This window comes from Drosophila willistoni, chromosome 3R (genome assembly GCF_018902025.1).
Source record: "Drosophila willistoni isolate 14030-0811.24 chromosome 3R, UCI_dwil_1.1, whole genome shotgun sequence".
In the NCBI taxonomy this organism is placed as follows: domain Eukaryota; kingdom Metazoa; phylum Arthropoda; class Insecta; order Diptera; family Drosophilidae; genus Drosophila; species Drosophila willistoni.
This window is the reverse complement of record NC_061086.1, coordinates 2,393,724-2,410,099: the sequence shown is the minus strand read 5'-3', so window position 1 is coordinate 2,410,099 and position 16,376 is coordinate 2,393,724. Positions and strand designations below refer to the sequence as shown.

The 16,376-nt window shown below is 38.5% G+C and overlaps 2 protein-coding genes and 1 long non-coding RNA gene across 3 annotated transcripts; all 3 read left to right on the top strand.

Annotated features, from left to right (window-relative positions):
- The first annotated feature begins 933 nt into the window (after window positions 1–933).
- Window positions 934–1,493, top strand: LOC6651481 (extracellular superoxide dismutase [Cu-Zn]). The gene has a single exon (XM_002072630.4). The coding sequence runs from the start codon at window positions 948–950 to the stop codon at window positions 1,491–1,493; it is 546 nt and encodes a 181-aa protein (XP_002072666.4). The 5' UTR covers window positions 934–947.
- Window positions 1,494–9,134: 7,641 nt separating this feature from the next.
- LOC111519456 (fibrinogen-like protein 1) lies at window positions 9,135–10,776 on the top strand. Its single transcript, XM_023180464.2, has 3 exons — window positions 9,135–9,270; window positions 9,325–10,493; window positions 10,570–10,776. Exons 1-3 carry the CDS (start codon window positions 9,220–9,222, stop codon window positions 10,679–10,681), a joined length of 1,332 nt encoding a protein of 443 aa, XP_023036232.2. The 5' UTR covers window positions 9,135–9,219; the 3' UTR covers window positions 10,682–10,776.
- A 76-nt stretch (window positions 10,777–10,852) lies between these two features.
- LOC124459702 lies at window positions 10,853–15,921 on the top strand. Its single transcript, XR_006953740.1, has 2 exons — window positions 10,853–11,816; window positions 14,108–15,921. It is a non-coding gene; the product is annotated as an uncharacterized LOC124459702 (long non-coding RNA).
- Window positions 15,922–16,376: the final 455 nt, after the last annotated feature.

Sequence of the window (16,376 nt, the reverse complement as noted above, 5' to 3'; positions counted from 1 at the left end):
AACAAATATCTTTATTTTTATTTCTTTTTTTTATACCCTTGCAAAAAGAGTATATTAATTTTGGTCAGAAGTGTGCAACGCATAGAAGGAAGCATCTTCGACCATATAAGGTATATATATTCTTGATCAGCATGACGAGACGAGTTCATATAGCCATGTCCGTCCGTCCGTCCGTCTGGATCAACGCAAACTCCTATACCGTAAGAGCTACAGAGAAATTTTGCATATAGGCTTGTATATACTGCAGGGGTTGTATATCTCGGATTCAGCCGGATCGGACCACTATATCATATAGCTCCCATACAAGCCGCAAAGTCACGAACAGTGACTTTTCTTAATAACTTCGTTATTTTCTGAGCTATTGAAATTTAATATTGGTGAGTTCATTGTACATATGACTATGCCAAATTTGATGAAGATCGGGTGACTATATCATATAGCTCCCATAGGAACGATCGGTCGAAAACAGTGACTTTCTTCAATAACTTCGTTACTTTTGACGCGATTGCTTTCAAATAAAATATTTGTTAGTTTAGTATATCTGTTAATGACTGTGCCGAATTTGATAAATATCGGGTTACTATATCATATTGCTCCCATAGGAACGATCGGTGGAAAACAGTGACTTTGATCAATATCTTCGTTTTTTCCTATGCTAAGATTGTTGGCCGTTCTTTCGCAAACATTAGCCTTTTGTAGGTAAAACGTTTTTCCACTTTGAAAAGGAAAGAGTTACCAAAAAAGTTGCAAGGGTATACAAACTTTGACGCGGTCGAAGTTAGCCCCGGCCCTCTGGTTTACTAAACATTTTTATCCCATGCACCCATAACACCCACCCATGCATGCATAACGCAGTTCTTCAACGGTACAGAAGTGCAGGTAATATAATAGCGGTAGAATTTTTGTGTTGGAATTTCATAAAAAACAAACTTGGGTTGGACAATAACATGCTGCGTCTTTTGGCAATTACCCTGGTCTTATGTGCCTCAATGTGTGCGGCACGTGCTACCCCAATGGAGGCCATTGCCTATGTGATTGGACCTGTGCAAGAGGATAATAGTCAAGTCAAGGGCAATGTTACCTTCATTCAGAATGATTGTGGGCAAAATGTTCATGTGCGCATTCTATTGACTCTCCTGAAGGAGGGCAAACATGGTTTCCATATACACGAGAAGGGATATCTGACCAATGGCTGCACCAGCATGGGAGCTCACTACAATCCACAAAAGGTGGATCATGGTGGCCCTGACCATGAAGTGCGTCATGTTGGCGATTTGGGTAATGTGGCAGTGAACTCCACCGGCATCTTGAATGTAACTATTACCGATTCCGTGTTGAGTTTAACTGGCAAACACATCATCATTGGACGCGGTGTGGTTGTCCATGAAGATGAAGATGATTTGGGTCTTGGTAATCATCATATCAAAAGCCAAGCAAATCAACACAACACAAATGAAACTTACCTACATATATTCGACACTCTCTACTTTTAAATAATTTTTTTTGTGCTAAGGAAATGTTTTTTCCATTCTCACCCTCTATCTTTGTGTACTGTTTACCTTATGACAATTAACAAACAAGTTGAATTCTCGAATCCTAAAGCTCCTCTATCTATTTACCCTTCACTATTCTGTGTATGTGTCTGTGCGCGTATGTATGTGTCTCTAATAAAAAGGAAAATAATAATGGAAAAAATAGAGTAGGGGAGTTATGACCTGGGTTTGGAAAACCTCGAAATTTTTTCTTCAGTTCCGGCAAATTAAAAATTAAGAAGTTTAACATTTAAATATTAACCAAACGCAACGTTTTCCAAAGAATGTATGTTTATTTGAGTTACTCAAAAAATTTTGGAACAGATTTAATTTGGATAACTTTTTTTAGGCCGAAGGCCCAGTTATGACTTAAGAAATTCACTGAAAATACGAAAATATGAAAGGAATGTCACACCAATTGTTGTAATTTTATGGTTTATTTATTATGTAGGCCTTCAATGGCAAAAACAATGAAAAAAAAACAAAAGAAAATGGCTTCCAATGGCCATAAATGACAACGATTTTTATTCCTTGTCGTCCATGTCACTTTCGCAGTTTTTGCAAGTAAAATAACTTGCTTGCATATTAGCGCACTTCGAATGAACATTCCCGATCGAGATCATCCAGAATATTCTTGGACAAACTGGTCTCAATATGTAAATTTCCTTTCCTTGTTGTTAAACAACAACAAAAATGTTGGAATTTGACAATTTTACATAATCCGAGTGCAAAAAAAATGGGACATAACTGGGCACCCCAGCTGAGTCATAACCGGGCCTTTTTATAGTTTAAAGTTTATATCTATATTTTTTATAGACACTACATAATCACATAAATTTTTATAGAATCACAAAATATACGGCAAATACAATACTTTGATGCATTGCACTCACCTTTTCACTGTTGATTTCACAAAATTTTGGTACTTTGAAAAAAATGGAAAAAACTTTTTCGCACGATTTTCAACACGATGTTTGGTACGCGTATGTACACAATACGATTATTAACGTTGGGGTCTGTCCAAAAACTGCAGAACGTCTAACAAATATGATTTGCAGGGCTCAAACTGCCATTCAATACCGCATTTCAAAAATATTTGAGAATGTCACAACTAGGCCTTCTCCCCTACATATGTATATTTTTGCTTAGGATCAACAGCCGAGTCGATCTAGCCATGCCCGTCTGTCCGTCCGTATGAACACGCAGATCTCGGAGACTATGAAAGCTACAGCCACCAAATTTGGTATATACATATGTATACTCGTGTAGCATGTAAAGTGATTTAGATTATTTTTAATTTTTGCAACGCCCCTTTCCGCCCCGCAATTTGAAAAATTCGGCATAGCCGAAGTTAACATCTTTGATATATTTATACCATACACCCATAGGGTGAAATGGTATATTAAAGTCGCCAAAATGTATGTAACAGGCAGAAGAAGGCATCTCCGACCCCACAAAGTATATATATTCTTGATCAGGATCAACCACCGAGTCGATCTAGCCATGTCCGTCTGTCCGTCCGTCCATCCGTCTGTCCGTATGAACACCTAAATCTCGGAGACTGTAAGAGCTAAAGCCACCAAATTTGGTATGTAGACTCGTGTAGTATGTCGAGTAATCAAGTTTAAATTTTTGCCACGCCCCTTTCCGCCCCCGCAATTTAAAAAAAGCGTTTGTCTCAAAAACTATTCCAGCTAGAGACACCATATTTGGTATGTATAAGTTAACAAGTAACACTTAACATAGGATATTTTATAAGTTCATAATCTACCCTCGCTATCGCGTGCTCCATAAGTTAAGTAGCAGCCCTCGCAATTGCGACATTGCATAAATTGTATCAGCGCGCTATAGCTGCAATGGTCAGCGACGGTAACCGGACACTTTTGTTTTGTTGCAAGAGTTTCCGTTATCGCCGAAGATTTGCTGAGTCGGCTTGCCGACCATGACATTGTGGCGTGATGCGAATTTTGGGCTTAGCTTAAGTGAAATATTCTATGTATTAAAAAATCAGTTTGAATACAGCGCTCTTCCAGTAAGTCGCTTAAATAAATATTCACTCCGGCACTTAGCCGTAAAATAATTTGTTTTATTGTCTGAGCCCAAGGCCAGCAATAAGAGGCTCAGTTTGCCTCTCAACCTAATCTTCACCCTTAACAGGACTGGAGCCTTGTAATTGGCGCCCAACTAGTGGTCGGACTCCACATCCACTAATAACCAAACAGCAGCACAGGAGCTGCAACAAGCAACAACAAATAAGACAGCAGCGAGGGAGCTGCCAGTGACCAACAAAAAATTAAGACAGCAGCGAGGGAGCTGCGAGTGACCAACATAATAAAGAAATATTTTTTTTGTGTTAGTGGAATCATGTAAGTGGATACTCTAGCCAAAATTTTTTCTTATACAAAAGTCTTAATTTTTTGTAAAAATTAGTTTAGTAGTTGTGAGTGTTTAATATTGCAACAGATCATAATTAATAACAGTAATCTGAACTAGGTTTCTAAAACTTGTGAGAGTGACTGCCTTGAGAATTCTAGGTAAAACAATTTGTCATCCAGTTCGTTAATAAAATTAATTTGTGTTACTTTCTGTGTCTAAAATTGTGCTATATCAATACATACAGTTCTCGTGGTTCAGAGCTACAACGTAATTCGACCCGTTTTGCTTTTCGCGGCCACTGGCCTGCGCATGTTCAGCCAATACAGAACACCTCGCAAGCACTTTAGCGACTCAGATTCCGACTGTGACATTCGCATCGAAGCCTCGGCTACAAATCCTCTCCCTGCAGTTTCTCCCCATTAGGTAAAATGGATCCAGATCAGCTTAGGGAAATAATAAGGTCAGCTGTCAGCGATGCTTTAGCTGAACAGGCCGCTGCAAACGAGCAGAGGGATCGAGCATTGACTCAAAGAATTAATGAGTTGGCTCAACAAATAGCAGCAGCAAACGCTGCCGCCCCACAAATAGCAGCTGCTAACGTTGCCGCCCCACAAGTAGTACCATATGCTACTATAGGAATTAGAAACGACATTCGCTGTGACGAGCCACTAGATGCCGTCAAATGTTTACCTGAGTTTCCACAGGAAAATATTAAGCAGGTACTCTCGGAGTACTACTTTCCAAAGATGGCAAGAATGGCCAATAAAATAGTACAAAATTGCAAAACATGTGCTAGGGCTAAATATGATAGACACCCCAAAAAACAAGAAAAGATCAGAAACGCTCAGACCATGCTCAGAGCTAGGGAGAACGCAAAGCGGCAGAATAGGGTCTTCGACGTTGGTGACAGAGTTTTGGTCAAGTCCAACCGACGGCTCGGAAACAAACTCACCCCCTTATGATGAGAAGGCAGTGGAAGCAGACCTGGGGACCGAGGTCCTCATTAGAGGGAGGGTGGTCCACAAGGACAACCTAAGGTGACTTGTTTTTCTTTTACACCTTTTTTTAAGCCACTAGGCAAACTCGTATAAGTTAGATATAGTTATTCAACTTACCTCTAGCCACTTGGCATAGTTTAGAGCACGCTAGGTTTACTGAAATGCAATTAATAAATGCCAATAATAAACAAGTAGAAATAAATACTAGAGTTCAGGACCAGCTTAATCAGTTAACAATTACTGTCAACAAAATTCTCAAGATAGCCAAAGACTCACAGGTTGACACTGGCCATTTATATGAAACACTTCTGTCTAGAAACAGAATGCTAATGATGGAGTTGCAAAATTTAATGCTTGCTATTACTCTGGCAAAGGCCAACATTGTTAGCCCAAACATTTTGGACCATTCAGATTTGAAATCAATTTGGCTAGAGGAACTCACCAACACTCCCATAGGAGATCTTATGTCCGTTGCGTCCGTAAAAGTTCTTCAATCCATTAACACGATACACTTTATAATTAAATTCCCCAAGATTAAAAGAGCTTGCAGAAAGATCACGATTTATCCTGTTATCCACAAGAACTTCATAGTGCGATTGTTTGACAACGTCATAGCCGAATGCGATGGAGAAACCCACACACTGCAGAGTTGCGCCGCTTCACCTGGAGCCACATTTTGTCGTCTGGCTTTGGAAAGTTCATGTGCCAAAGAGCTCCATGCAGGTGTCACGGCACACTGCGAGATCCAGCCGAGCAACCTGGAAATAATCACCCATGTAGATGACGGAATCATAATCCTCAACGACGGGTTCGCAAGGATTCAGGTGGACAACGGCACTGAGATCCAGGTACAAGGCACGCATCTCATCACATTCGGAGACCGAGTCGCAATTAACGGGACTCTGTTTTACAATCACAACAACGTGCGCAATAGAGTCCCGGGTATTGCCAATTCTCCCTTGCTGAACATCACTGCCACCCAAGATGTCCTCAGCCTCCCTTACCTTCATCGTTTGAATGAACGTAATCTGGAGGTGATACAGCAATTCCAAAAAAACGCCGGAACTGATCAGGCCTATCGTGTGGCATTCATCATCGGAGCCATATGCTGTGCTTTGATCTGCATTGGCCTCACTCTTTGTCGACTCATCGGTGCAAAGAAGTCTGCAATGCAGTTACGAGAAGTCGTCGCCGGGATTGGGTCGGCCGAGGACGGCCTTACACTTGAAGGGGGAGTAGTTAACAAGTAACACTTAACATAGGATATTTTATAAGTTCATAATCTACCCTCGCTATCGCGTGCTCCATAAGTTAAGTAGCAGCCCTCGCAATTGCGACATTGCATAAATTGTATCAGCGCGCTATAGCTGCAATGGTCAGCGACGGTAACCGGACACTTTTGTTTTGTTGCAAGAGTTTCCGTTATCGCCGAAGATTTGCTGAGTCGGCTTGCCGACCATGACATTGTGGCGTGATGCGAATTTTGGGCTTAGCTTAAGTGAAATATTCTATGTATTAAAAAATCAGTTTGAATACAGCGCTCTTCCAGTAAGTCGCTTAAATAAATATTCACTCCGGCACTTAGCCGTAAAATAATTTGTTTTATTGTCTGAGCCCAAGGCCAGCAATAAGAGGCTCAGTTTGCCTCTCAACCTAATCTTCACCCTTAACAGGACTGGAGCTTTGTAATTTATATTCGCTTAGTAAATGCACACATTTCGTATGTATAAAAATTTTGCCAAATTTGATCAAAATCGGACAAAAAACAGTCGAGTTATGCATATAAACATTTTTCCATAAGGCCGGAGTTGGCCGTTGGCTGGTGGGGGCGCTAGGGTGCTCGTATGACTGAGTGAGCGAGATACTAAGATATGCTTGTAAAAAGCATGTGAAAAAGCATTTGTTTAATAAAGTTGAAATATTTGCTTTACTGGTGTATGGTATACCTAAGTCGGCGAGACGACTTACTTACTTCATTATACCATACACCCATAGGGTGAAATGGTATATTAAAGTCGCCAAAATGTATGTAACAGGCAGAAGAAGGCATCTCCGACCCCACAAAGTATATATATTCTTGATCAGGATCGAAAACCGAGTCGATCTAGCCATGTCCGTCTGTCCGTCCGTCCGTCTGTCCGTCTGTCCGTATGAACACCTAGATCTCGGAGACTGTAAGAGCTAGAGCCACCAAATTTGGTATGTAGACTCGTGTAGTATATAAAGTGATCAAGTTTATTTCAAATTTTTGCCACGCCATTTTTCGCCCCCGAAATTTAAAAAAAGCGTTTATCTCAAAAACTATTCCAGCTAGAGACACCATATTTGGTATGTATATTCGCTTAGTAAATGCACACATTTTGTATGTATAAAAATTTTGCCACGCCCTTTTCCGCCCCCGTAATTTGAAAAACTTGATTATCTCCCGTATTTTTTTACCTTATGCAATCAAGTTTTGCACACTTAAATTTAATACTAATATCTAGCAAAACACCAAATTTGATCAAAATCGGACAGAAAACAGTCGAGTTATGCATATAAACGTTTTTCCATAAGGCCGGAGTTGGCCGTTGGCTGGTGGGGGCGCTAGGGTGCTCGTATGATTGAGTGAGCGAGATACTAAGATATGCTTGTAAAAAGCATGTGAAAATGCATTTGTTTAATAAAGTTGAAATATTTGCTTTACTGGTGTATGGTATACCTAAGTCGGCGAGACGACTTACTTACTTAATTTTTTTTTGTGTTTAGAAAATAAATCTTAAAGCTCGCTTTATATGCAGCGTAAACTTGCAATACGTCGCTCCACACAACACTAAAAGCTTGTCATACATACAGTGAGTTCTATATTAAAATAGATGAATTAATGGTCAGAAAAAATTGTTTTTCCATAAAACCAGTGAGATTTTTTAAGAAAAATTATATTGAAATTGCCAAATTCGCTTTTGTCAAATCACTTGAATAAAACGCAAAATCTTAAAAAAAAAACAAAGTTAACGCAAGAACGTCGCCTCGCTGACTTAGGTATACCATACACCAGTAAAGCAAATATTTCAAATTTATTAAACAAATGCATTTTCTCATGCTTTTTAAAAGTATATCTTAGTATCTCACTCACTCAAGCATACGAGCACCCTAGCGCCCCCACCAGCCAACGGCCAACTCCGGCCTTATGGAAAAACGTTTATATGCATAACTTGGCTATTTGTTGTCCGATTTTGATCAAATTTGGTATTTCGCTGGATATTAGTATCAAATTTAAGTGTGCCAAATTGCATGCATAGAGTAGAAAAATACGGGAGATAATCGAATTTTTTCAAATTACGGGGGCGAAAAGAGGCGGGGCAAAATCTGTACACATACATAATGTGCGAATTTACTAGGCAAATATACATACCAAATATCGTGTCTCTATCTGGATTAGTTTTTGAGATAAACGTTTTTTTTAAATTTCGGGGGCGAAAAATGGCGTGGCAAAAATTTGAAATAAACTTGATCACTTTATATACTACACGAGTCTACATACCAAATTTGGTGGCTCTAGCTCTTACAGTCTCCGAGATCTAGGTGTTCATACGGACAGACGGATGGACGGACGGACAGACGGACAAGGCTAGATCGACTCGGCTGTTGATCCTGATAAAGAATATATATACTTTATGGGGTCGGAGAAGCTTCCTTCTGCCTGTTACATACATTTTTGTGACTTTAATATACCATTTCACTCTATATCTAGCAAAATACCAAATTTGATCAAAATCGGACAAAAAACAGTCGAGTTATGCATATAAACGTTTTTCCATAAGGCCGGAGTTGGCAGTTGGCTGGTGGGGGCGCTAGGGTGCTCGTATGATTGAGTGAGTGAGATACTAAGATATGCTTGTAAAAAGCATGTGAAAATGCATTTGTTTAATAAAGTTGAAATATTTACTTTACTGGTGTATGGTATACCTAAGTCGGCGAGACGACTTACTTACTTCATTTTTGATTGTATGCGTGCCTACCCCTGCCATCAGAAAAGATCCTATCAACGATATCAACGGAACAATGTGTAAAGATAACTCGGCGCGTTTGAAAATTTATTTTAAATAAATTTGTAATTTCAATTTTTACGGTTTTCCATCGTGTAAATCAAGAAATGGTTTTATAATTTACCGTAAATAATAATATTTTCGTAGGATTTCTTTTAACACTCTTAAGTGTTTAAGAGTTCTTAAACTGTGCTTCTTTGAAACATTCCCGTAGTTGAACTTGTCAAGTGGACACAAAATACAAAATAACTCATATATTTTAGATATTTTGGAATATTTCCCAGAATGATTCTACAAGTTATCATTCAACTTTGTTTCCTACTTGGATTCCAAAAGGTATTTTCTTCAGACATAGCAAAATGAAAACGGACATAAAACTATTTTTGTTAGAATTGGGGATTTTCAGTTGCGGAAGACAATCTCTCCAAATGCTTCAAGTCCGGGAAACCTATCCTCGAATATATATCCAACTTAAAAGATGAAATCAGAGCAACCAAACAAAAGCGCCTGGAGTTTGAACAGGATAACAATAAACTTAGAGAGAGATTATTGAAAATAAGCTATTTAAAAGCCCAAGACGATGCGAAGAGTGATCAGATTAATAGATTGCGCACAGCGAATGAAGACTTGAGAACAGTACTCTGGCAATTCGCGGAGCAACAGAATAATATTGGACGAATCGAAGGGTACATCATTGACATGTTGAACAAGCAGAAGAACGAGATTGAAGAAGGGAAACATAATGAAGCCAAGGTTCAGGAAGAGTTAAAAAAAGAAATAGAAGAATTACGAAAAGGTGAAACGAAATCTAAATCTCAAACTGAAATAGAGATGAATTTGAAGAGCATCATAGAAAGTTTAAATAGGAGTTTAGCAACCGAAAAGGCGAATCGAATTGAAGCATTTAAAAAGCTTGCATCTAAAAGTAAAGAATTAGGAAACTGTAAGGCTAAAGTAAAGAATTGTAGCAATGAAATAAAAGAATTAAATTCTCAGGTAAATTCTTATAAAAAGAACATAACAACAACTAGACTAGACTTGTGTAAGGAAAGAATACCGAACACCGGTTGTAAGGGCCACGCATCTGGAATTCATATGATCGCAGTTAACAAACTTGATCCTTTTTCTGCCTTCTGCAACGGGGATATAGAAGGTGGTGGATGGATAGTAATTCAGAAACAATTTGATGGTAGCGTAGACTTTAACAGAACTTGGACGGAGTATCGTCAAGGTTTCGGGAACGTTGGGGGAGAATTCTTTATTGGGCTCGAAAAACTGCATAGCATAACGAATTCCGGATCCTCTGAACTGTATATGCAATTAGGTTTTTTTAACGGAAGCTTCAACTTTGCTGCCTATGATAATTTTAGCATTGGTAGTGAAGACGAGAAATATGAATTAAAATCGCTGGGTCGATTTAGAGGAACAGCTCCAAATAATATGAACTATCACTTAAATCAGAAGTTCTCGACCTTTGATCAGGACAATGATCCATGGGTTGAGGGAAATTGTGCTTTCGCGGTTGGTGGCGGTTGGTGGTACAAATACTGTCTTCGTGTGTAAGTATTTAATGAATTATTGTTTTACACAAATGAAAACTAACAATTTTAATATATTTTTGTACGTATTTATTAGCCATTTTAACGGCAGATATTATAAAAGTAAAGTCAACAAAATCAACAGTATAAACTGGGGAGCTGATTTCGAATCTCTTAAATCTGCCCAGATGCTCATCCGATTAAAATAACGTCTAAGGGTATCTTAACATCTACGAAAATCTTCCAAAACTGTCAATGAATGTGTAACTTATCATCAAATAATATTCTTGTTATATGCACTTTATATCTAGTCTTGTCCGTTTGAGTGTCCCATAGTGAGCGATTGTAAAAGAGATTTCATCTTGATGAAATTTGGCACAGTCAATAATTGGTATTTTAAACATTGTGAAATGCCACTGTTGACGACCGATCGTTCCTATGGGGGCTAAATGATTTGATTCGGCTGAAATCTGTATCTTTAATGGAGTACAAAGGATCACATGCGAAATTTCATTGCTTTATTCAATCCTTTTTTTGCACAAAAAAAAATTAATTAATTCAAAGTCGAATTAAAATACGTAAGTTATTTTTACGTAATATTATTAGGTACTTATTCTCGATAAAACCTTTTCATATAATGGATAATACAAAATGAAATAGTAATGTTGGTAAATGTAGGAAAATTCATTAGTTAAACTTCGACCTTTACAGTAAAACATGGAGACGGAAATCAAAATTGACGTCGAGAAACACATATAAGAGGTGCGAACTTTTGGATTAGTTCTGGATGGAAAGAATTACTGATCAATTTGCTGCCTTCTAAGGTGTCTAAAATAAAAATTATTTTTGCCCTTTCGTGAAATATAGCAAAGCCTCATACCCATACGTTTCATTTATATTGGACTCACTCACTCCGTGACTCAGAAACTAACCGACTCATTAAATCAAGGACGCAGTAACTCACTAACTCAAGGAATTTTTCCCTGTGTTTTTCTGAAAATGTTTCACATAAATATAGCATACGTTTCCGAACCGATAAAGTACATATGTACTGCGTCAATATATAGAGTAAAGCTATAATTAAGCTATTTATAACCTCGGTGAGATGAAATATGTAAGTAACTATCATCCGGATTGGACCACTATATCATTTATTGATATGTATACGAAAAATAAGCGAAGGTGAAGTACTAATGTTCGAATAAAACAACATATCCCCCCAATTTTAAAAATATCGGATATATACATACATAGAAGAAGTTACAGTTACAGTAAATATAAATGGTCTCTGCTGAAACGCTGCCAGCATACTAATGCGTCATTGCCATCAGAACAAGAAATGAAGTAAGTAAGTCGTCTCGCCGACTTAGGTATACCATACACCAGTAAACCAAATATTTGACATTTATTAAACAAATGCATTTTCACATACTTTTTACAAGCATATCTTAGTATCTCGCTCACTCAAGCATACGAGCACCCCACCAGCCAACAGACAACAGACTGGAAAAACGTTTATATGCATAACTTGGATATTTTTAATCCGATTTTGATCAAATTTGGTATTCTGCTGGATATTTGTATCAAATTTATTTTTGATTGGACAAGGAAATTACGGGAGATAATCGAGTTTTTTCAAATTACGTGGGGGGGAAAAAGGCGTGGCGAAATCTTTACACAAACAAAATGTGCAAACAAAATCAGCAAATATACCTACCAAATTTGGTGTGTCTAGTTAGTATAGTATTTGAGAAAATCGGTTTTACTTAATTTCCGGGGGCGGTAGGTAAAAAATTTGAAACAGCCTCGATAACTGTACATACTACACGAGACTACATACCAAATTTGGTGGCTCTAGCTCTTATAGTCTCCGAGATCTACTGGTTCATACTGACGGTTAGATGTTTGTAACGCAGAGAAGGAGACGTTTCCGACCCCATACAGTATATATATTCTTGATCAGCATGAGAAGCTGAGTTGATGTAGCCATGTCCGTCCGTCTGTGCGAATGCGTTTTAGTCAACCGTCTTAATAGCTATCGGGCTGAAATTATTTTTCGGGGTTTTTTATTACCCTGGAAAAATAAAGTATGAAAACCATCAGGATCGGACCACTATATCATATAGCTCTAGAAGAAACATTTTCATAAAAATTGGAGTATCGCTATAAAATTTACATATGTGATAATATTGGATATAAAACCCCAGATCCCAAAATTTGAATGTGATCAGAAAAATATAACACAAGTTACAGTCAATATAATAATAATCCCAGCTCTGCCGGCAGCGCTGCTTGCTGTCTACTACGTCTTTCGTCATCAACAGAGTACATGCATACACATACAGACGCAACGCTACATAAACTGTATGTGTATGCGTGCGTTGCTTTGCTTTGGGAATGAGGGAAAAAGAAGAACAAATTGTAAAATAGAGAGTAAAATTGTTTTGTTTGTATATTGATGAATTGAGTTGCAGAAAACAAACATGTAAAATTATTATTACCAAGGACTGCAAGGGTATATAAACTTCGGCATAGCCGATGTTAGCTTCATTGATATTTTTATACCATACACCCATAGGGTGAAATGGTATATTAAAGTCGCCAAAATGTATGTAACAGGCAGAAGGAAGCATCTCCGACCCCACAAAGTATATATATTCTTGATCAGGATCAAAAACTGAGTCGATCTAGCCATGTCCGTCTGTCCGTCCGTCCGTCCGTCCGACCGTCCGTCCGTCCGTCCGTCCGTCCGTCCGTATGAACACCTAGATCTCGGAGACTATAAGAGCTAGAGCCACCAAATTTGGTATGCAGTCTCGTGTAGTATGTACGCTTATCGAGTTTGTTTCAAATTTTTGCCACGCCCCCTTCCGCCCCCAGAATTTACGTAAAACTGTTTTTCTTAAAAAGTATAGCAGATAGAAACATGAAATTTGGTTTATATACTCGTTTAGTTAGCGCGCAGAAAATAATTGTTCCAACTTTTTGCCACGCCCCCTTCCGCCCCCGGAATTTACATAACTCTGATTTTCTTAAAAACTATGAAAGCTACCGACATTAAATTTGGTATGTAAGCTAGCTTAATAGACGCGCAGATATTGACTACTTAAAAATTTTGCCACGCCCATTTCCGCCCCCGAAAATTAAACAAAACTGATTTTCTCGAAAACTAACAAAGCTAAAGTCACCAAATTTAGTATGTATATTGGCTTAGTATGCGCGCAAAATACATATATTTTAATATGTTACCACGCCCACTTCCGCCTCCATAATTTAGAAAAAACCGATTGGCTCTTGCAATTTTTTGACCATCGCGATCAAATTTGGCAGACTAATAAATCTTATATATTTCTATCAGACTACCAAATTTGATTAAAATCGGACTAGAAACATACAAAATATACGTATGAACGTATTTTGCTACGCGATCCATAAGGGCAGAATTGGCCGTAGGCTAGTGGCGGCGCTAGAGTGCTCGTGTGTTTGTAGAGTGAGCGAGATAGCATATGGTATGAGGCATGTTAAAACAATTTAATAGACATACATTTGGTTTTCAAAATTTTAAATATTTGTTTCACCTGGTGTATGGTATACCCAAGTCGGCGAGACGACTTACTTACTTCATTTTTTACTAGAACCTTAAACGTGTCACGTTGTCACTATCACAAGGTGATTGATAGAGACCCTTCGACGGTTTCCCTATGACGATTGGCCATCCTTCAGTGCAACAAGAGCTAAATCCATGGATCACTTTCGAAGGACTGTCAGGGACAATGTTGCGCAATTATGAACTGGCCGACTTCTCAATGGCAGCCGAAATCGCCATCGTCGGCAGCGACATCACCCCTAAAATATTTGTAAACGGCTTTCCGACGTCCCTTTTCAGTGAACTCATGGCCCAATGCACGATCAGTATGGTAAATCCCTATCGCTGCTCTTATCGAATACAATCAGTTAATTCGCAATCGGCAAGTATCAACGAAAAACTCCCTTCGTTCGTTAAATTCATTCTTAGATGCTGCTGAAAAAATCAACCAGCTGTGAAAACTTTAAAAAACATCTCCGACGCGTGGCAGGACATCAAATCTTCACTTTCGAAGAATTCTCCACCCTCCTCTCTAAAATTGAAACAGTCCTTAACTCACGTCGACTATACGCTCAAGAGACTGGATCCCACTTAACTAAACACTACACCACTTTTCGAAGGGCACCCCTAACCGCTTTCTACGAGAATCGATCTCAGAAAACTAAAGTAGTGCAACGAGAACTGAGGAGACGATGGAGGGAGGAATATGTTCGATTCTGCGACAAGCAGGCCCGGGCAACCGGGCAAATGCCCGGTGGGCCCTCAAGGTAGGGTAGCAGTTTTTAGTCACTAGGGCCCTTCGTACGGGGTACCCACTAAGAATCATTTTTGTAGCATAACAAATCGATGGGCGCTGGGGCCCCTGTCGTTCACAGGCTCTGTAAGACATTCGATTTTCAGGCATTGTTTTCCAAAGCGAAGAAGTATTATGTAGCAGAGGACTTAATTTATTTTTACTATGTTTTAATACACAAGGTTCCTAGTAAAATACGCCGCACAAAAAGAAAAGGTTACCGGGTGAGAAAAACCATGAAAAACAGATTTAGAAGCTGTTTGACGCAAAAGCATTTAGAAACTTTCTTGCTTATGACAGTTGAAAAAAAAAACTTGAATCAAATTAAAGATGAAAAAATTATAAACGCCTTATCCTTACGGAGCAATTTACTTGAAAAGCTTTTGACTGTTTGATGAGTGTTAAAATCTAGTAAAATTACGCCTTACGTAGAAGCGCATTGTTGAAAAAAAAATAGCCAAAGAATCGTAGTGAATTTAAAAACTCTTTAAGCTTCCTACTGATAAGTTCAGTGAAATAATTACAAAAAGAACCAAACAGTTTCTCATCGTTTGCATACAAAAAGGTGAAGGTTAAATAGAAAGAACATTGTGTTATCCGCGCCTGGCGTCCAATATCTACCCTGAGTTTTATCTACATCCAAATGGGTTTAACCAGAGGCTGTAGCAGCAGTTGCTGCAAAAAAATTGTTGGATGCAATAAAAAGCCAAGCCGATATAGGATATTATCAACAAATCGTCTATGAGCTGTGATGCGACAGACACGAATACAAAAACTAAGATACCAGAAACTTTTCTTAGAAGTCGACCAAAAAAATGGCTTTACACTAATGTCGGATACGCCGTAGTCGAGTACAAAGGCGGTTTGCTTCGTAACTATTTATACCTTAGTTTTTTAGAGGCAATTAAAATCCTAAATGGTGAAAACACCATAATCGCAGAAATTTAAAACGAAAGAAAAGTTTCCACAAAGGAAAAAGAGAATCAAAAACACAGACCAATCCGAACTGGTCCTATTTCCCACATCGATAATAAAACACATAATCTGGCAATGCCACGCTGCCCAGCCTACTTCGAACGATCATTTTTTGGGGACTAAATAATTCGACCTCTTTAAAATCTGTGTCTTGAACTGTCAGGACTGTATACTCAGCATTTGCTTTGAGCCTCGTGCAAATACCGAAAAAGCGAAAGGGATAATTTTGGTAAAAACCATGGACCATATAATAAATGAAGTAAGTAAGTCGTCTCGCCGACTTGGGTATACCATACACCAGGTGAAAGAAATATTTAGAATTTCGAAAACCAAATGTATGTCTACTAAATTGTTTTAACATGCCTCATACCATTTGCTATCTCGCTCACTCTACAAACACACAAGCACTCTAGCGCCGCCACTAGCCAACGGCCAATTCTGCCCTTATGGATCGCGTAGCAAAATACGTTCATACGTATATTTTGTATGTTTCTAGTCCGATTTCAATCAATTTGGTAGTTTGATAGAAATAGATAAGATTTATTTTTCT

Bases quoted from the DNA above. Each gene is read 5' to 3' on its own strand.
- LOC111519456 (XM_023180464.2), top strand. From the start codon at position 9,220: ATGATTCTACAAGTTATCATTCAACTTTGTTTCCTACTTGGATTCCAA. The intron at 9,271-9,324 runs GTATTTTCTTCA...TATTTTTGTTAG, and splicing joins TCCTACTTGGATTCCAAAAG to AATTGGGGATTTTCAGTTGC. The intron at 10,494-10,569 runs GTAAGTATTTAA...CGTATTTATTAG, and splicing joins TACAAATACTGTCTTCGTGT to CCATTTTAACGGCAGATATT.
- LOC6651481 (XM_002072630.4), top strand. From the start codon at position 948: ATGCTGCGTCTTTTGGCAATTACCCTGGTCTTATGTGCCTCAATGTGT.